This window comes from Canis lupus, chromosome 32 (assembly GCF_048164855.1).
Source record: "Canis lupus baileyi chromosome 32, mCanLup2.hap1, whole genome shotgun sequence".
NCBI lineage: Eukaryota > Metazoa > Chordata > Mammalia > Carnivora > Canidae > Canis > Canis lupus.
Window position 1 is genome coordinate 9,185,824 of NC_132869.1, and position 21,639 is coordinate 9,207,462.

Consider the following 21,639-nt stretch of genomic DNA (forward strand, 5'->3'; position numbering starts at 1 on the left):
GAACCTGGGCGCCGTGACGCGGGTTTCCGGCGGGCTTCTTAGAGCGCCGTACAGCTCCGGGCCGGAGGACCATGAGAGGGCCGGAGTCGGGTCCCGAGCTCACGATGGAGGGGGACGTGCTGGACACCCTGGAGGCGCTGGGGTGGGTATTCCCGGGGGCGCCCTCCCCCCGAAAGCCTAAACTCTGCCCCCGCTTGGCCGCTGCGGTCTCCTCCCCGTGGGCCTCCGCGGGGCTCCGGCGTCCCGGTGGAGGCCTCGGTGCCCGCCGCGCTCCCGCCGGCGCCGACGGAGTTAAGAGGGAGGCGGCCGACGAGTCCGTTTGGGGGTGGAGCGGGGCCGGAGAGCCGGGGCGCGTGGCCCCCTCTTCCAAACTCCTGGCCTGGAGACTCCGCGGAGGAGCCGGCGGCCGCCAGCCCGTCCTAGGAGCGCGTCCCTGCCGCGCGGGTGATATTTTTTGACGTAGTTGTGGCGCCCCGGGCCTGGGGCGGGGGTGCAGGGCCCCGACTGCGGCTGGGGGCTGTCGTCTGCCTACGGGGTTCGGCCTGTGGCGCGAAATCTCCTGCTTCCGTGGCCGGGGAAAGTGTCCCGAGTCAGCTGTGGGTTCATTCATTCGACCGTTTCATCCGTTCGTTGGCCGCATATTAGCGTGGTGGTGATATGCATTACTTAGTGCACCTCTGTGTGCTAGGCAGAGCAAGACCGTTCCCAGGATACTGGTCGGTCACGTAGTCAGTGGCGGCTACAAAGCGTCTGCCGGAATTGACAATCAAGAATGCTAAGTGCCCCGAGAACTCCCGGAATGACGTTAATACTTCGAAGCACAGCACGGGGATCCGTTCCTGCAGAGCAGTCTCCCTCAGCCTCAGCCTGTTGGCACTCACAGCTGTCCTTATCCCGAGTTCTCGCGTCCTGGCTATTTCTTAAGCCTCTCTTGCGCTGCCAACCCCCTCACCCCTCAGCCCCACCTGCACCCCCAGCACCAGGAAACTGGGAGCCTTACCTGTCTTCTTCTAGCAACATCCTGCAGTGAGGTCTGGAGAATAAATGAGGGTTGAATGGATGGGTGAATGAAAAGTTCAAGGAAGAGACAGCATAGACATACGGCCAGACAGTTTAGGCTAAAAAACAAAACAAAACAAAACAAACACCTTACTTAAAGAGATTGAAGCCATCTGCATGGTTTCCCTTGCCACATGCTGGAGTCTTGTCTTTTCTTTTCTTTTCTTTTCTTTTCTTTTCTTTTCTTTTCTTTTCTTTTCTTTTCTATTTCTTTATTAGAAGACAGCACGAGAGAGGGAGGGAGAAGGAGAGAATCTTAAGCAGACTGAGCAGGAGCTGGAAGCGGGGCTCAATCCCAGGACCCTAAGATCATGACCTGAGCCCAAATGAAGAGTCAGATGCTTAACTGACTGTGCCACCCAAGCCCCCCAATGTTGGAGTTTCTTGAATGGGGTAGGCTCTGCCGTTGCAGTTCTATTGTGAAGCTTGAAACCCCCAACCCATTTTTTTTTTTTTTTTTGTTTCGTTTTTTCTAGAACTATACTTGATCTTCTATCAGTTGCTCCTTTTGGACCCCAGTAACACCTCCTTTGCAATGTTACAGGGCATTGCACTTAGTAGATCCAGAGTAAATGTTTTGTCACATGAAAGAATTGAGCCACTGATTATTTAAGGGGCATTTTTATTCTGTGAAATTTTCACCTAACTTGGTTAAGGAGGTAAGCAAAACAAGAAGTTAAAATACTTAATAGAAGTGTATAGACCCCAAGTAGTTTGAGATCCCAAGTCTTTCAGATAAAAGTAGTATGATTCTGTAAATAGTTTATGAAGAAGAGGGGCACCTGGGTGGCTCAGTGGTTGAGCCTCTCTCTGCCTTTGGCTCAGGTCTTAATCCTGGGGTCCTGGGATTGAGTCCCCTGCAGGGAGCCTGCTTCTCCCTCTGCCTGTGTCTCTGCCTCTCTCTCTGTCTCTTGTGAATAAACAAATAAAATCTTAAAAAAGTGTATGAAAAACAGAAAGTCAGTGCTTTTTTCTCTTCATTCCTTGAATTTTTTTTCATTCCTTGAATTTCTTTTCTTTTAGAAATTTATTTTAGAGAGAGCTGAGGGGATGGGTGGAGATGGAGAGAGAAACTTAAGCAGACTACACTCTGAGCACAGACCCTCATGAGTGGCCCACGCTCACAACCCTGAGATCAGGACCTCAGCAGAAACCAAGAGTCAGATGCTTAACCAACTGTGCCACCCAGGTGCCCTGAATTTGTTTCTATTATAGGTGTTTTGAAAAATGAACTTTGCTATAATCTTGACTTTTACCAAGGAAAATTTATTTCAGATTATTCAATATGAAAATTGAAATAGTTTATATACTTTAGAATTGATTTTTCCTGTAATAACTGAGGATGAGTTTTTGAAGCTTGATTTTTCTTACAATGATAATGAAATATGGAAAGTAATTTTTACTTACAATATGTGTTGTAATTGAACACATATTGTAAGTAAAAATTGAACTTCAATTGAATTGAAGTCTTTTTTTAGTTTTGACCATCTATGATTTTGTAGAGTAGGTCTTAGCCATGGTTGTGCATCAAAATCTTGTATAGAGCTTGTAAAATAAAATGTTCCAGTCTGTTCTTTACCATACTGACTGGATCATGATGTTTAGTGGTGCAGTATAGGCATGCATATTTTTAAAAGACTTCACAGCCTAGTTGAGAATCAGCATTATGGAAGGAAGTTTATTTTGGTTATTTATTGAGCACAACTTCTGAGAAGTCATTGGTGAGCAAAATTGATCCCTGTCCCTGTGTTATAGTCCAATGGAGAAACATACGATCACACAAACATTAAAATTTGTAATAAGCGCTTTAAAGGAAAAGAGCAGGGTGACATGACATGATAGGAGGACCTGTGTAAGGACAGGACAGGAGGAAGACAGGAGTAAACTAGGTGAGGTTGGATAGGAAAGGAGGACAACGGTGTCCTTAAAGTAAGAATAAAGTGTGAAAGCCCTTGAAGTGGAAAGGAGCTTGCTGTGTTAGAATAACTGGAACAAGGCCCATGTGGCTGGAGGGCAGAGAGCAATGGCCAACATACTGGAAATTTGATTGAAGGCGTGAAGCACCTTTTAGGCTGCATTGTGAATTTTGTTCTTTGCCATAATAGCAATGGGACATGATTGAAGGATTTTAAATAAAAAAGGGAAAGTTCAGGTATCTAGTTTGAAAAATTACCTCAGTAAGGTTGGAGAATTTAGTACGGCAAGAAGTGAAGACTGCTCAGTGGATGTGGACTTGGAAAAAAGTGCACATTGTAGGACTTAGTGATTTTTTGGATAGTAGAGCTGAAGGAGATGATGGTATCAGAATTCATTTCTTCAATAAGTATTTGTTGAGCACCAAAATGAAATGATGCACATTGGAATCTAAATTAGGAATGGAAGAAAATGAAGACAGCAAGGAGGTGGGAAAAACAGAGAATATGAAGTGACCAATGGAATGGAGGTAGAGATGAGATCCAAGGATAGTTGTAAGTGAGTGGTCAAAAGAGCAAGCTGAAAGGATAGATAGTAGGTTGTGGTCAGGGAGTGACACGTTTGAATTATTGATTTTGGAAGTAGAGTAGTTCCCCGTGATGGAAAGGTCTGAGGGGTGGCTCGCTGACCTGTAGTGGCAAAGGTCAGAAAAGGGAAGGTACAGGAATTGAGAGCTCAGGGTACTGCATAGGATATGCATACAGACAAATGGCAGACATAGGAATAGAGAGGAAGACCGAGCACAGGGAGTGCTGGGGTGTGTCCAGGCAATTAACAGGGGAAAACCACAAGGGAAAGAGTGTGCTCTGAGCCTAGAGAGAGAAGGAGGTATTTATAAGATGGTGGGGGACCAGTGATACATACGGATGCTGTTTTGGGAAGCAAGGAGGGCAAAAACCTTACCATCTGACCATGAAGAACTTCAGAGAGTAAAAACACCAAAGCTAGAGGTGGTAGGGATAACCTTTCTGATTATCAATCTAGGCAAGTTGTTTATGGATGAAACAAAGTGGAAGAGTTTGGGAGCTGGAAGTGGAGAGCTGGATCAGAGGCAAGCCAGTAGGATGTATAAATGACAGGGAAGGAAAGAGTCTCATATTTTATATGTTGGCTGATGGAAATGGAAAAGAGAAAGCAAATTAGGCACTGGTTGTTGTCTGTAGGGGTTTGCCAGTAGCCCATGGATTGTAGATTTGGATCACCCGGCTTGTAGCAGTGTCAGACCAGCAATTGTGGTTCCCATATAGGTGGCCCTGGGAGTTTAGGGGAAGTGTCCCCAGTGTTTGGAATAAGTAACCCTTTCCTAATTAAATAAAAATACGTAGAAAAAACTAAGAACATAATAATCCTATCTTACAGGAAATTGTGGCAATTAAGAGAGATAATGCACATAAAGCACACAGCACTGGCCTAGCTTAAGAGCAGTATTTGGTGTTAGTTGCCATTATAATTATGCTTGTTATTAGATGTTCAGTTCATTTTTCTTCTTTCTATTTTTACCTGACTTGATGAGCTGAGTCACTAGAGTTTGTGGGGTTTTTATTCCCTTCTAAATTCCATACTTTTGGTGATTTAAAAAATTTTATTGAATGTTATAATTGGCATTTCAGTTAAAAATAACATCACCAATTATATGAATTAAATTTATTCAAGAGCTAATGATTATTTCTTTATTATAGAAATGAAAACAAGTTGGGGAAAGAAGATCTTTACTATTAAATCTCAAGAGGCACTGTGAGATATGGAGGAAAAGTAACATGTAGAAGAATCATCTTGCCTGTAGGAGCAGAGACAGTGGTCTACAGCTCTCCCTTTACCTGGCTGTGTCACCTGGCCAGGTTATTTGCTTACTTTCCTTATTAGCATAGACAGAAGTTTGAGTTCACATGGAGTGTGTGGGTTCAACTCTAGATTTCAATCCTCATATCATTACGTAGTTACTTATCTTCTGATCTTCCAGAATTAAGATCAATCATGCTGACTTCAAAGCATTGCTGTGAAGACTAAATGAATTATAAATAAATATAACTATCAGTATTATGGCTGTATCTTTATCTGTTAATGCATGTCTGCTACTGTACCTGGCCAGCTGCTTGAGGCAGGTGTCTTAACCTCATGAAGCCTTGATTTCTTACCTGTAAAATGGGGATTTGAAAATATTCCCCCTTCATGAGGTATGACTAGAGAATTCAGAGAAAAAGCAAAAACAAATGGTCTTTAAACATATGAAAAGACTTACATCCTTGTTCTTAAGAGAAATGTAAATTAAAACTATACTGAGATACCAGATGGTGAAAAAAATCTAAATGTTTGACAACTTTGGTGAATTATGGGGGAATGGATACTCTTACACTTTGATGGTACAACCCCTGTAGAGGAATATTTAATAGCATGTAGCAAAGTTGCATGCCCATTTACCCTTTGACCCAATAATCCCACCTCTAGAAATCTATCCCAGGTATAAACTAACAAAAATTTGCCAAATTTTTTATAAGAGCAAAACACTGCAAATAACCCAAATGTCCTTTACTAGTGACATAATACTCCGGACAATAGAGTACTGTACACCTAAAAATAATTGAGTAGTATCTCTGCTGATCTCCAGTGCAGTTGACCCAGCGTAGATTTGAGTTGTGTGGGTCCACTTATACATAGGCTTTTTACTGTAAATATATGTGCAGTACTGTGAAACTCTTAAGATTTTTTTAGTTTATTTTATTTTTATTTTATTTTTTTAAGTTTTATTTATTTATGATAGACACACACGGGGGGGGGGGGGGGGGCGGGGCAGAGACACAGGCAGAGGGAGAAGCAGGCTCCATGCACCGGGAGCCCGACGTGGGATTCGATCCCGGGTCTCCAGGATCGCGCCCTGGGCCAAAGGCAGGCGCCAAACCGCTGCGCCACCCAGGGATCCCTTTTTAGTTTATAGTAAGAATACAGTATGTAATACATATAAAGTATGTGTTAATTGGCTGTTTATATTGTCAGTAAAGCTTCCATCAGCAGTAGGCTATTAGTAGTTTTTTGGGAGTAGAAAGTTTTATGCAAATTGGTGACCACGTGGGGGTTGACACCCCTAACCCCTGTGTTGTTCAAGGGTCTGCTGTATATGAAAATGTATGTGAGTGTGAGTGTGTATGTGTTTAGACCAAGGAAGAGAACAGTGTATAGTAGTGAACTACCTTTACCTAAAAAAGAAATATGTATATATATATATGTTTATATTTAAAAACACGGAATGGCAGCCCCAAACTAATGAACATGGTTACAAAGGGGAGCTGGGAGAACAGAGTAGAGGGAACAAGATTAAGATTGCAAACTAAATTATTTCGAATGTACCTTGTTTGGTAAATTAGACTTTAAAACAATGTGAATGGTTTACATAATTATAAAGCAAAATTAAATAAAATGAAATCAAGACAAGAGATAAATTGCTAAAAGTTGAAAGCAAAATGGAATGTTTATCAGTATATTGAATAGGTAGCTTCATCACATAGAAAGGAATTGTTTTTTGACACATCCTTACTGGAATATATTCTTTTTTTTTTTAAAGATTTTATTTATTCACTCATGAGAGATACACAGAGAAAGAGAGAGAGGCAGAGACACAGACAGAGGAGAGAGAGAGAGAGGCAGAGGCACAGATAGAGGAGAAGCAGGCTCCACGCAGGGAGTCCAATGTGGGACTCGATCCTGGGACTCATCCTGGGACTCCAGGATCACGCCCCGGCCCGAAGGCAGGCACCAAACCACTGAGCCACCCAGGAATCCCCTGGGTGTTCTAATATATGTTCTAATATATGTTCTAATGATAAAAAGGAAAAATTGTTTTCAGCAATTTGTTAATAATTCTGGTTTTCCTATTCTGAAGCTATCTGTAATTTATATCTATTTTTATATATACTGAGATTTTGTAAATGTCATTAGAAAACAGTTTTCATTCTAAGGGAAAATAAAAATGTAAGACAAATAAGTAAATATCCTACAATTTAAAATTTGAATTAGAAGTAATATGAACTCACGATATAATTTCTCTTAAAAAGATATACACACAGTAACTCCTCTTTAGTACCAGATTGTTTATTCTAAGTACCATTAAAAAGAATCAGTGCTTTTTGGAGAAATAGCCAATTCTAGGTATAAGGCAGGAACATCTTGTCATAGAAAGCAAGGAAAGTACTCATAGAATACAGGTAACAAGTCAAAGGATTCCTTGGCCAACATGAATGTGTTCCCAACAAGCAGAGGTGGGACAATTTAAGTATCAAAAGAAAAAATAACTGCCAGTGGGTTAAAATCTATCAAATATGTTAAAATCTAAAAGTTTATAATGTTAAAAAAATAAAGTTCAGTTTCAGGAAGAAGAATAAAAGTAGAAAACTGAGTATATAACTGAGTAGAAAATTGAGTATATAACTCAATGAATTGTAGAAAATTGAAGGTTCTATTCAAATATATTTTGTAGCAGTGTTTAAAAAGATAGAATTATAAATGGTTTAGGTTAAAATGATCTTATAGGTCCTTTTCAACTTTAATTTAAAATTTACATCTATTCTTTTGCTAATTTTTTTTTCAGTTTCTTGTAACTTGTATATGGTTATTAGACTCTGCTTTATTTGACTTAGTGTTGTAATATTTATCTTAAAATTGATAATTTTACTAAGAAATGGTAAAATGTAAGAAAAAAGCCAAATGTCAATTAAATAGGGCAGAAATTAGCAAAACATGTCTGTAATAGACCCAATAGTAAAAATTTTAGGCTTTGCTGACCATACTATCAACCCTGCAATTGCATTGTGAAAGCGGCCAGAGAGTCTGAATGGATATATTTTTTGGCTATGTTTTGCAAAAAGTTTATTTACAAAAATAGGCAGCAGGCTTTGATATATAGAGTACTATCAAGTTTTTTTTTTTAACCTTTTATGTCTTCCTTTCTAGGTATAAGGGACCACTGTTAGAAGAGCAAGCCCTTGCCAAGGCTGCAGAGGGTGGACTATCTTCACCTGAATTTTCAGAGCTCTGTGTTTGGTTAGGCTCTCAGATTAAATCATTGTGCAACTTGGAAGAAAGTATCACTTCAGCTGGTATTGCCATTATGTTTTACTTACTTTTGTGTAATAGTAAAGTGAAATGGTAGCTTATGATTTATAGTTTTTTTTATTTATAGTTTTATCTACAAAGTTTCTACAAAGAAAAATCATTAATATTTTGAAGAACTGCCGCATGTGATAATAAATATCTTTGGATAAAATTTTATATTCAAATTGGTTCTTAAATTTACATAAGATTATAAACAATGCTTATGGTAGAAAAAGTAGAGTCTGAATTTGATTATTTAAAAAGTTTAATTTTTGAATACTGCTTATCTTAAATTAAGGTTTTGCTTTTTTAAAGTAATTTAAGTTGTATTTGTAAGCCCGTAAGTCAGGACATGGGTTCGCATAGGAATACTATTAAAAAAAACACAAAAAACTCCTGTGCTAGCTAAGAAATGTTTATTTAATTCATTACTGTCTTTGTAACAGGAGTCCTTGTGGGTTTTCAATTGGTGGAATTTGAGATGAACTAAAATGAAAAATAAAAAATTATTGAGCATTTGATAGGGTGCAAAGTAACCTTCCCTTCTGAAGCTATCCTTAGTTTTAAATTATTTTCTTTTCTGTCACATCCAATAGAATTCACTTGAAGCAAAGTAAAATTAACTGAATTTAAAACATGTGGCACAAATTCCTACATAATTAGATTATGAAAGAAAGATAAGCAGTGAAGCTTAATTAGATGATTGTATTTATTATCTGAATCTATAAGAAATACAATAGAAAGAGGTCATTTGCTCTGAAGCCAATTAATTATAGCTGTAGTAACGTTTTTGGTATTTCAGTTACTAACAAAATATTTCCAGTTTATCTGATTTTGTGGAAAGTCCATTGGAAAATAGTTAACAGGGATTGAGATATAAAAATACTTATCTTATAATTAGATACTTAAGTTCTTAAATTTAAGTGTTACTTTATTTATGTAGAAATTGTTTGATTACTTAAGGGTTAGGGTCACACTTGTAAGGATTTAGTATCAAATTGAAAATTTATAAGTGAATGTAAAATCAACTAGTGGTAGATTTTACAGTTTCATATTACATGGTAAATACTCAGTAAGTCTTTTATGATTTTTCTTTAAAGGGAGAGATGATCTAGAAAGCTTCCAGCTTGAGATAAGTGGGTTTTTAAAAGAAATGGCATGTCCGTATTCCGTACTCGTATCAGGAGATATTAAAGACCGTTTAAAAAAGAAGGATGACTGTTTGAAGCTTCTATGTAAGTTATCTTTCTTTGGATATTTAAACTTGTGTTTGATGTGGTTTTTGTTATTTTCAGGATTTATGAAATTTCATTAGTGATAGCTTTAGAAATTTTTATGTTAAAGGTTTTAACATTTGACTTAAAATATGAAGCTGACTTAGAGATACTTATATAAACATTTGTAATGTGCTAAGATTTCTAACACTTAGGATTTATTTGGCCAATATAGAATGCCCTGTGTTTGTGATTTATATATTATTTTAGTTATTTTTCCTTCATGTAATTCATCTTTCAGCATTTATGATTATATTACTTAAGTTGGTCAGTTAGAGTCCTATTTATTCTTAAAACTCTCTGAAACTAGGTAGCTAAGTAGATGATTTTGTTTTTAGTGCTAGGCATTGAATGACCATTGGTTCAAAAATATTTACTGATCATTGATTATTGTACAAGAAACTGCTTTAGGCACTAGGGTTATATCATTTTTTAAAAAATTGTATTCTCTGGCCATTTGAATTCTAGTGAGTGTGACCTGTTTTTGTCACTGGTGAGTTTGGAGTATAGATTACCTTATATCTAAACAATTACCATAAATAATATATCTATTTTATTGGTGTCCTTTAATTTTTTAAATTCAGTTTAATTTCATGCTATTTTGAAAGTTCTTCAGACAATGGCCATTTGAAAGAATTTTTCTAGTGTCTTCTATTATTGAAGATTCTGTTATTTTAAGCTGTGCCATTTATAAAAAGGTCCATGTGAAATATTCCTTATAGGATGTAGTGTTAGTAATGTTTGTTTTGTTGGTACAGAAATCATAAGTGTTTAGTGCTAGCGATTGTAGTGTTGACATTTGAATTACCTTTTGGGTATTGGGAATAAAAATTATGTGCCTCTATTCCCCCATTTCTTACACTGTTTCCCCATCTTTCATTTAGTAGGAGTCACTGATTTAGTAAACCATTGTTAATAATGAGAGGTCACAGTAACCCTTAAATACATTGGGATAGAAAGGAAGCTAAGAAGCAGTGGCCTAGAGGAACTTGTATGCTGTTAGTGAGAACTGTGTATTCCATTGTGTTTCCCTTTTTGTATTATCTGCTAAAAATCTGAGCAATAATAGCAATGCAAATTTTGGTTCAAGTAAAAGTAAAGAGGAACTATAAGAGAAATTGTTACAGATTTTTCTGGTTATGAAAATATGTGCCTGAAAGGTGGGGCAAAGTATGGAATTAGTGTTAAATGGGTACAGTATCAGGGAAGATAAAAATGTTCTGGAGTTGGGTTGTGGTGATGGTTTCACAACAGTGCAAGTGTACTTAATGCTACTGTATGCTTACAAATAGAATGGTAAATTTTACATATTAAGAAATCATATACTCATTATAGAAATCTTACAAAGTAGAAAGAGTTGTAAAGAAGAAAATCATTGATAATCTCATTCCCCAGAGAGATTCATTAATAATTTCTTGGTGTATTTTTTTTCCTTCTCTTTTTCCATTATATACATACATTTAAGTAAGATTGAAAGTCTAAATCATTGATAATCTCATTCCCCAGAGAGATTCATTAATAACTTCTTGGTGTATTTTTTCTTCTCTTTTTCCATTATACACATACATTTAAGTAAGACTGAAAGTCTATCATAGATGCAATTCCTTCTCTTCCTTTTTTGTATATGTCATTTGCAAATATCTTCTCCCATTCTTCTCTTCCTTTTTTCCCATTTAGTGTGTTGTGAGCATTTCCCTGTCACTTAATATTTTTTTAAAAAAATAATTTATTTTATTTTTTTTTCTTGTTTATATTTTATATTTATTAAGGTCAATATGTAACCAACCAATGGAGAAGTACTAGTAATGAAGTCTATCCTTTGGTGGAATTATTCAGCCAATTTTCTTAAAAGTCTCAGAATATATATAAATACAGCAGGGTTGCATGAAAGCAGCACTATCAGAGGAAAAACAAAATCATTTTTGAGCTTTCTCTGTTGTACAAGAAATGTGATATATGTTACTATAAATTTATTCCATTCATATTAAAGCTGAATTCATGTTAATATAAATTAAACAAGAAAGTCAATTAAATGCCTTCTGTGAACCAGGTTTGAGTTCTCAAACATGTGATAATAAAAGCTAATGCTTAGCAAATAATAATAATAATAATAATAATAGCTACTGTTTATAGAACTATATGTTAGAAACTGTGCTAAGTATTTTAAATGTATTATTTAATTTGATTCCCACAGAAGCCTTATAAAGTAATTACTTTCTTTTTTATTTATTTATTTTTTAATTTTTTTAAATTGGCTACATAATGCTGTAGACATAACATTTTTATAAAATGGGCATTTAGATTCTTTGCTATTTTTAATTCATTGTTCATCTTTTTGTGGGGGGTTACTTTTACTTAAAGATTTTGAACATTTAAAAATAAAGTCTTGTTGTGTGTTGCCATACTTTGCTCCAGAGATCTTATACCAGTTCATAGCCTTACCACCATCTCTTCCATCTTTATCTTGAGTTTGACTCTCTTTAAAACATACTGCTATAAGAAGCCTCTTGATATTTTTCTTGGACTTGTTTGCAACATGTATAAAGAAAAAAGGCCCAAGTCCTTACTATGTGAAGAGCTTTTATAATCAAGAAGAAAAAGATAAAAACTCACTGGAAAAATCTGTACAACACAAAAGAAATGAACTGGCACTCTATAGAAAAAGTTTTAAAAGAGTTGCTAATAAGCATGAAAAGATGCACAGTATTCATCAGAGTTAAAAAGTTACAAAAATAAAATTACAGAATACTATTTTTTACTTAAACCCATGAACCAACTTCTGCTAGCTTCAAACTTTTCTTCTGTAGCTTCCTCACCTTTGCGAGCCATCATAGAATTGAGTTAGGGCCTTGCTCTGGATTAGATTGGTTTAAGGAATGTTGTGACTGGTTTGGTCTTCTATTCAGACCACTCAGACTTTCTCCATACAGCAGTAAGGCTATTTCACTTTTCTTCTTTGTGTGTTCCCTGGAGCAGCACTTTCAGTCCCCTTTAAGAATTACCAAAATGTGACACAGAGATATGAAATGAGCAAATGTTGGAAAAATAGTACTGATAGACTTGCTCAACACTGGGTTGCCACAGACCCTCCAGTTAGTACAAAACGCATTTATCTGTGTAGTAAAGTGAAATGCAATAAAACAAGGTATGTCTGTAATTTTAGATGATACTTCTCAGCTGACGTTGAAACTGCTGTGTTGTAGGATGTGTTTGTAGTGTGCATTTATAACTTTAAACAAAAACAAAATCTAGTATTTTAACTACTACAGTGAAAGTTAATTTTTTTTTGAAGATTTTATTTATTTATTCATGAGAGAGACAGAGAGAGAGGCAGAGACACAGGCAGAGGGAGAAGCAGGCTCCATCCAGGGAACCTAAACAAAATCTAGTATTTTAACTACTACAGTGAAAGTTCTTTTTTTTTTTTTTTAAGATTTTATTTATTCATTCATGAGAGAGACAGAGAGGCAGAGACACAGGCAGAGGGAGAAAGAAGCAGGCTCCATGCAGGGAACCTGATATGGGACTCGATCCCGGGTCTCTAGGATCACGCCCTGGGCTGAAGGTGGTGCTAAACCGCTGAGGCACCCAAGGCTGCCAGCAAAATTTTTTTGAAAGACTTTATTTATTTATTTTTAGAGAGATAGAAAGCACAGGTAGAGGGGCAGAGGGAGAGAAGCAGACTCCCTGCTGAGTGGGGAGCTTGAGGGGGGCTTGATCTCAGGTCCCTGAGACCACTGACCAAAATGTATCAGACTTTGCTTAGGAGTACTTTCCCAGGTCCCTCTGATTTTGAGACCTTATTAAAATGTCACCAGTTTTGTAAACATTTATATTTGATAACTTCAGTTTTTCCCTTCCCCCAGCCCCTGAAAACCACCATTCTCCTCTGTGCTTTGTGAGTTTGACTGTGTTAGGCTCCTCATAAAAGTGATATCACATAGTATTTGGCCTTCTGTGTTTGGCTTATTTTACTTTGCATAATGTCTTCCAGGTGCATCCATGTAGTCACGGCTGGGTTTCCTTTTTTAAGGCGGAATAATACTCCATTGTGTGTATATACCACATTTTCTTCATCTGTTGAAGGGCACTATGTCCTACTACAAAGGGATAGCAGTGCAAATCTCTTTGAAATCCTGATTTCAAGTCCTTTGGATATATACCTAAAAGTGGATTTTTAAGTTCTTTTATATTTTAACAGTATATTTTTCCCTTTTTTATCATAGTATTTTTAAGTACAGAGCTTCAAGCTTCACAGATACTGCAGAATAAGAAACGTAAAAATTCTCAATTAGATAAAAACAGTGAAATTTATCAAGAAGTTCAAGCTATCTGTGATACTCTTGGTGTACCCAAGTCAGCAACTTCTGACATTCCGCTTATGCTAAACCAAGTGGAATCAAAGGTACTGTATTTATTTTTTTTGTTTCCTCAAAATGGAATTAAATACTAACATATAAATATTGTATTAAAAATGAAAATATTTCCTTTAAGGTACGTTCCATTTCAAGAGAACTTTATCTTCTGTTAACTAAATTTTGGATTTTGAATTAATATGCATGTGACTTAATTTGCCTATAGCTAATGTTCAGGAATCTGATCTTAATGAGTGAGGGCCCTTAGACTTTTTTGAGTTTTCTTTGATAGAAATCACTTTGCAAGTTAAAGGATCCCTTTCCTAAATAAAGTTCTACTGTAGTATAATGAAAGAAGTAGAGTAATCTTCAAAGTCAAAGGCAAACTATATTTTTTAAAAAAGAATATTGTTAAAAAAAAAAGAATATTGTTAATAGAATTGTAATATGGCTGTCTTTGGCAGTGAGCAAGCACAGTTTCTAGTGGATAGGTGTTTAGTAAGTGTTCGTTGTTTAGAGATTGAATGAATGAGTACCCTGCTGTAGTTAGAAACAACCACAAACTATAAACTTTTTGAAATTTTCTCTTTAGTTCTTAAACTACCCTTCTTGACTGTTGAGCCACTAATAAATTAGAGAGAATGCTACTCTTGCACACCAAATTCAGCCTGGTTCCTAGGAGTCCTCTAGGAGAATAATACAGGATTCATTTTAAAGGAAAACATTCTTGCTCTTAAGAATATGTACTAAAAGCCATTTTTAGACATGCTGTGTTATACAAAATCCTTAAATAAAATACTTGTGCTTTGATAATTTATGAACTGAAAAATAAAAAGCTTTGTCTTCATTGAACATAAGAGAATTTTGGTATCATTAAAATGAAAACACAGTTTAAAAAACATTTTTTCTTTTTGTGGAACCTGCAGACCAAAGAAAAATTCTGTGAATTGCCCAAAAACATTGTTCTGGAATTAACAAGTTTCTCTTCAGTACTTATTTTCTCTTTTTGTCTGGATTAAGAATGATCTGGGATTGGCTAAATTGTCTGGGGTAATTTCAAATTAAGACAGATTTCTAGGCTCTTTCTAATCTTCCAGTGCTTCTATATATTGATCCTAAAGAGGCTTTTCCTTTTTATGGGTCTCAGTATTAAAAATATCTCCAAACCTCTGGTTTGCCTACCTGAAGTAGGCCATAATGCCTGTGTTCAAATGCTGGCAGGTTAATTATAAGATAGTTGTTACTATGGTCATTGTGGCCAAATACTTACCTAAAAAGGTTTTTTTTCTCCCCTCAGTTCCTATCAAAAGGAGAAATTTCCTTATTGTACATGTGATGTGTTCAGAATACACTTTGTCATCATTTGGGAAGAAAATTATTTTTTAACTTGAAGGTGTTCAAATGTGAATCTAATGTAATTATAGTAATATTAGTGGCAGAAATATGGTATTTGCTGTTCTAAATATTTATATGTAATAACTTTTAATTCTTCCATCATATATATTTATGTATGATTAGGTAGTTACTACTATTATCTTCAACAGACATATGAGGAGACTGAGGTACTGAAAGATTTAATAAATGGGACAAGTATGTTTTGGAGTAGTAGTGGTAGACTTGAGATTTGAATATAGGCAACCTCCAGAGTGTGTGCCTTTAGCCCTCTCTATTTGAGTTTAATTCTCAAACTTACTAAAACTTGTCCAATGTTGAAATCCTGGGAATGGAGCTGGATGTGATTATGTGTAAGAAACTGTAAGTATGCCTTCAGAATCCTTCTTGAGTGAGGGGTTACAACTCATACTTTTAGTAATATATGAAATGATCAAAGTTGGAGGTATGTACAATAGTTGGGAAATCTACAGAAATTGAATATCTTAAAATAATAACAATATGTGAGAATTGTATCATTGTTGAACAGGCTGACTTGGCCACGAAACTAATAAAACTTAAGCTTTGGGCCACTCATTTGCAGGAGTTCTTTCCAAGCTAATTAAAAAAAAAAAATACAGCTTTCTGAAGATAGAGTTCACATATCATAAAATTCACACACAAAATAGATAAATTTTAGTATTTTTAAATTATATTTAGTATATTTAGAGAGTACAGCCATCATCCAAATTGAATTTTAGAACATTTCCATCACCCTCAAAAGAAACCTTATGCTCATTTATAGTCACTCACCATCACCACCACCAGTTTCTAAGCTAATTTTGTGGTCAGTTTTTTTTTTTTTTTTTTTTTTAAGATTTTATTTATTTATTCATGAGAGACACAGAGGAAGAGGCAGAGACACAGGTAGGGGGAGAAGCAGGCTCCCTGCGGGGAGCTGCATGTGGGACTCGATCCTGGGATCATGCCCTGGGCCAAAGGCAGACGCTTAACCGCTGAGCCACCCAGGCGTCCCTGTGGTCACAATTTTTAATTCTTAAAGAGTGCTCCTGACATTAAATAAGCTTCATGTTCCTCAAAAATCTCTTGATTATTTTCCCTAGTTACCTTATAACTAAGCAACTGTAGATAGGCCATTGGCCATTTGGCTTTGAAATTGCCTTTAGATAATCAAGTTACTTCTGTTAGGAGGGTGAGCCCAACTTAGGCTATCATTTCTCAGTCATTTTCTTCAGGATAAATTACTGTTATTGGAATGGCTGATATCGTGAAAGCAAAGACAAATGTCTAATATCTTTTTCACTAAAATAAAAGTGTTGGCAGTAATTCAAATTAGTGGCTTTGGAAAAGTAATGAAATGTGTATGTGGTGGCTATAATTTAGAGGGCTTGCTTTCCTGTTGTCTTGCTGAACAGTGGAATCAGAATGCTTAGAATTGGAATGTGTATAAGAGTGTGGATAAGAGTGTGCCATTTCAAGGAGAAATTCCCAAAATTATTTTACATAAGTCTGTACAGATTTTCATAGTAAAACCTTTCAGTAACTACTTTCTATACTCATCTGTGTACATTATTTCTTACTCTGGAAAAGGTGTGCTATAGTTTGAATTCATATAGCTAATGCTTCTTTGAAAAAGATACTCTTCATTGTGGTGATATTCTTTCCTGGTATGTGAAGTTATATTTCAGTTATTTCACTTTAACATTTAAAACAACATGTTAAGAAAGAATAAGATTATTTAATTAGATATATACATTTTCACAATCTTCTATATTTACTTTTAGGTGAAAGATATTCTCTCAAAAGTCCAGAAAAATCATGTGGGAAAACCACTGCTGAAAATTGATTTAAATCTGGAACAAGCGGTAAATTCTCTCCCTTTATTAGTTTATGTAATTAAATTAGTGAATATGGCTTAATTTTATTAGTGGACACCTAGATTTTACAATGAGTGGCATGCATTTATTATTTTGGAGAATTAAAATGGATTGATAGCATAGAGAGTAATAGGTCGGCCAAGAGTATGTATAGCACCTAATATGTTAGTATAGTTGTGATTTGAAAAAGGTAGTTGTTCAAAGCCAAGGTAGAAATTTGGGGCATTTTCTTTCCTTATTAGTTCAGACCATTTAGCAAGTAGATGTTTTACTTACTTGCTTGATTAAAAATGACGTAAATGCTCCTAGTTGTAGAATTTATTTATTTATTTATTTATTTATTTATTTATTTATTTATTTATTTAAATATTTTATTTATTTATGACAGATACAGAGAGAGAGAGGCAGAGACACAGGCAGAGGGAGAAGCAGGCTCCATGCACCGGGAGCCCGATGTGGGATTCGATCCTGGGTCTCCAGGATCACACCCTGGGCCAAAGGCAGGCACCAAACCTCTGCGCCACCCAGGGATCCCTAGTTGTAGAATTTAATTAATATGTTTACTGTCTTCTGAATATCATAAATGTCCTATCAGATACTCTTTATTATTTAAAAAATTTTACCATAAAGTCTCATGGGATCAGGAAGTGGTCACCATGTACAATATCTTTTGAATCAGTAGGAAGTATTGACCACAGTTTTTTTTTTTTTTTTTTCCTCATTAAACTTTTGTTTTAATAGGTCTCAAAATTGTGTGACAGATTTTTGGTCAAGTTGTTTCCATTAAAAACTACTGATTTTAAAAACTAATATCTTAAAACTGCCACACACACTCAAAAAAGACAAATGGTCCACAAAGTATTTTCCTTTCCTTCTGAAGGTTTTACGATGTATTGTGATCATTAACCAGTCTTTTACTATTAAACTTAAATGGCCAATTGACACAAACAGTTCTGAGACCATTCTTCTACCACTGATTAAGACTGGGGTGGCAGGTATTGGGGATAGTATTCATTTAGCCTTCTGAGCTTTCTGGGCAGATTTGGTGACTTTGCCAGCTCCAGCTGCCTTCTTGTCCGCTGCTTTAATGACACCCACAGCAACCGTCTGTCTCATGTTACAACCAGCAAAATAGCCCAGAGGAGGATGGTCAGAGAAGCTCTCAACACACATAGGTTTGCCAGAACCATGTCAACGATGGCAGCATCCCTAGATTTCAAGAACTTGGGACCATCTTCCAGCTTTTTTCCAGAATGACGATCTATCTTCTCCTTCAGCTCAGCAAACTTGCAAGCAATGTGAGCTGTGTGACAATCCAGCACAGGTGTATATCCAGCATTGATTTGGCCTGGATGGTTCAGGATAATTACCTGAGCCGTGAAGCCAGCTGTTTCCATTGGTGGGTCATTTTGCTGTCACCAGCCACATTGCCGTGACGAACGTCTTTGGCAGATACGTTCTTGACATTGAAGCCCACATTGTCCCCAAGAAGAGCCTCACTCAAAGCTTCATGTGCATTTCAACAGACTTTACTTCACTTGTAAACACTGACTGGAGCAAAGGTGACCACCATGCCAGGCTTAAAACACCAGTCTCCACTCGACCCACTGGAACAGTACCAATACCATCAATTTTATAGACGTCCTGGAGAGGCAGACGCAAGGGCTTATCAGTTGGATGAGTTGGTGTCCCTTGAACCAAGGCATGTTAGCACTTGGCTCCAGCATGTTGTCACCATTCCAACCAGAAATTGGCACAAGTGCTACTGTGTCGGGGTTGTAGCCAATTTTCTTAATGTAGGTGCTGACTTCCTTAACGATTTCCTCATATCTCTTCTGGCCGTAGGGTGGTTCAGTGGAATCCATTTTGTTAATGCCAACAATTAGTTGTTTTATACTCAGTGTGTAAACATACTCACCAGAGCATGTTTTATACCATGCTCACAGATCTGCCTATTCTTGCAGATACCTGCTTCAAATTCACCAACACCAGCAGCAACAATCAGGACAGCACAGTCAGCCTGAGATGTGCCTGTAATCATGTTTTTGATAAAGTCTCTGTGTCCTGGGGCATCAATGATGGTCACATAATACTTGCTGGTCTCCAATTTCCACAGGGAGTTATCAGTGGTGATACCACGTTCACGTTTAGCTTTCAGTTTATCCAAGACCCAGGCATACTTAAAGGAGCCTTTTCCCATCTCAGCAGCCTCCTTCTCAAATTTTTCGACATTATTTTGTCAATCCCACCTCATTTGTAGATCACATGGCCAGTAGTGGTAGACTTGCCTGAATCTACATGTCCAATGAGGACGATGTTGATGTGAGTCTTTTCCTTTCCCATTTTGGTTTAGGTTTAGTGGTGGTTTTCATGACACCTGTGTTTTGGCAGCAAGCCCGTTGCGAAAAAGGTTGACCACCGTTTTAAAATTTCTTTTCTGCGCATAAAGGAAGAGTGTAAAGCTTATGATTTTTGTTTTTGAATTCTTTAGGAACAACTAGAAAGAATCAATGATGCTCTTTCCTGTGAGTATGAGTGCCGCCGGCGGATGCTAATGAAACGGTTAGATGTGACAGTGCAGTCCTTTGGTTGGTCTGATAGAGCAAAGGTAAGACTGTTTTCCCAGTTGTGTCCTGTAGGTGGTACTCTGTGACAGCTCTTCAGGCTGTCTTGTCTGTTATTATAGAACTGTGCCATATTTGCACTTAACCGTTCTGTCTGAAGCACATGCCCAGGCCAACTAGCAGTCTTATCTAATGATCCTAGTCTTTTGTAAATCCCTCTCTGCAGATATCTTAATTTTTCTCCAGATCTTTCACATTTATTTAAAACTCATAGATGGTGTGAGTTATGCAATAATATACATAACGAATGGGCATGATATGAGACAGATATAGTAAGCAACTGGTCAAGACAGCAGAATTTTGGAATAGGCACAAGTAGTACTGATGCCAAAACAAGTCTTCTTAAAAGTGTCTTAAGGCTATGGACTGTGTTCTAGTTGAAGAGGAGGTTGGAAGCCGGGGGCATTCCCAAATAATGAATCTCTTCATATATAGCTTGCTAGAGAGCCATCTCTCTTCACTCCCATTTTATGGCTTTAATCTGTACCCAGACCTTGTTTGGGTACCCTGCTCCACTCTTCATCATAGTCTAGAAACTCTCCAGACAGTAAGCTGGGACAATTATAGGGCTCACCACATTTGATTTCCCTGTTTCAGAGATTACTGTTTTGTGCTCCTTGATATCCAGTGTCTGAAAATCACTGGTTCATATGGGTTGTCCACTTTTCTAGTTGTTTCAGGTGGGAGAGTAAATCTGGTGCCTCTTAGTCTCAGGTATCATCTCATCATCATCATCATATTTTTATATTGACCGGAGAGTTCTGCCCCACGTTGTATTTGCTGGGGTCACTTGTGCAGCTTCATTCAGCTGATACTTGGACTGGGCTGGAATATTCAAGATGGTTGTCTTGTATGTCTCAGTTCTGCTGATTGCGATGGTGCTTTGGTTGTCTTCTTGGTTCTTATGTGGTCTGTGTCTCCATGTGGTGGTGTCTTGTATTGGTTTCCTATGGCTGTTGAAACAAATTAGCATACACTTAGTAGTGGGTTAAATAATAAATATTTATTCTCTTACAGTTCTTGAGATCAGAAGTCCTAAAATGAAGGTATTAGCAAGGTTGCATTCTCCCAGATGCTTCAGAGGAGAATCTGTTTCCTTTGTATTTCCCAGATGCTCCAGAGGAGAATCTATTTCCTTTGTATTTCCTATCTTCCAAATGCCACCTGCATACCTAGACTCTTGACCTCATCTTCTTATCTTCAAACTAGTGTCAGATTGTCCATTCTTTGTCTCTTTCTCTTCTTCCATTTTCTTATCACCTTTTGTCTCTTTCTTATAAATATTCCTGTGATTATACTGGGCCCACTCAGATAATACAGAATAATCTTTCCACCTCAAGATCCTTAAGTTAATCACATTGATATCTGTAAGGTAACATATTCCCAGGTCCCAGGGATTAGGATATCGACATCTCTGGGAAGCTGTTTTTTATTTTACCAGGTATCTCATCTTCCTTCTGTTGGATTTTGCTTTTACTTGCATTGTATTTCTGTATTTCTATACTCCTGCTGCTTTTTTCTTAATATATTTTTTAAAATCAGGTATTCTCACGAGTCTTCCATTTTCTCTATACTTTCCCTTCCAAAAGATAATACTCCCCTATTGCAATTTTAGGCTTTTTGCATGGCTATTCCACTATTTCTCTCATCTGGTGACAACCTTTTTCATTCTTTATTCCCTCGTTCTTCTATAGTAAACCCATAAGTAACTTCCTAATAAAAGGTGCATAGGAGATGATTTTTCTGAATGCTTATATTCTGAAAATATGTTTATTCTGCTGCCATATTTGATTGATAATGTGGGTAAATATAAAAATCTAGGTTGAAAATATTTTCCCCTAAGAATACTGAAGGTATCATTTCATTGTTTTCTAGTTTAGTACTGCTGGTGAGAAACCTGATGTCCTTCTGTGTCCTTTTAGATGACTTTCAATTTTTCTTTGGAAACTTTTGGACTCTTTTCTCTAGTCTTGGAGTTCTGAAATTTCATAGTAAGTGTTGG

The 21,639-nt window shown here is 36.9% G+C and overlaps 1 protein-coding gene across 1 annotated transcript in view; it reads left to right on the forward strand.

The window, feature by feature from the left end:
* Position 1: 1 nt before the first annotated feature.
* Positions 2–21,639, forward strand: part of FAM98B (family with sequence similarity 98 member B) — a 36,977-nt gene continuing 15,339 nt past the window's right edge. Inside the window, exons 1-6 of the mRNA XM_072808368.1 lie at positions 2–142; positions 7,975–8,120; positions 9,216–9,350; positions 13,616–13,794; positions 16,921–17,001; positions 19,505–19,621. Of these exons, the coding sequence (XP_072664469.1) occupies positions 72–142; positions 7,975–8,120; positions 9,216–9,350; positions 13,616–13,794; positions 16,921–17,001; positions 19,505–19,621 (729 nt within the window). The 5' untranslated portion in view covers positions 2–71. The remainder of the gene's footprint in view (positions 143–7,974; positions 8,121–9,215; positions 9,351–13,615; positions 13,795–16,920; positions 17,002–19,504; positions 19,622–21,639) is intronic.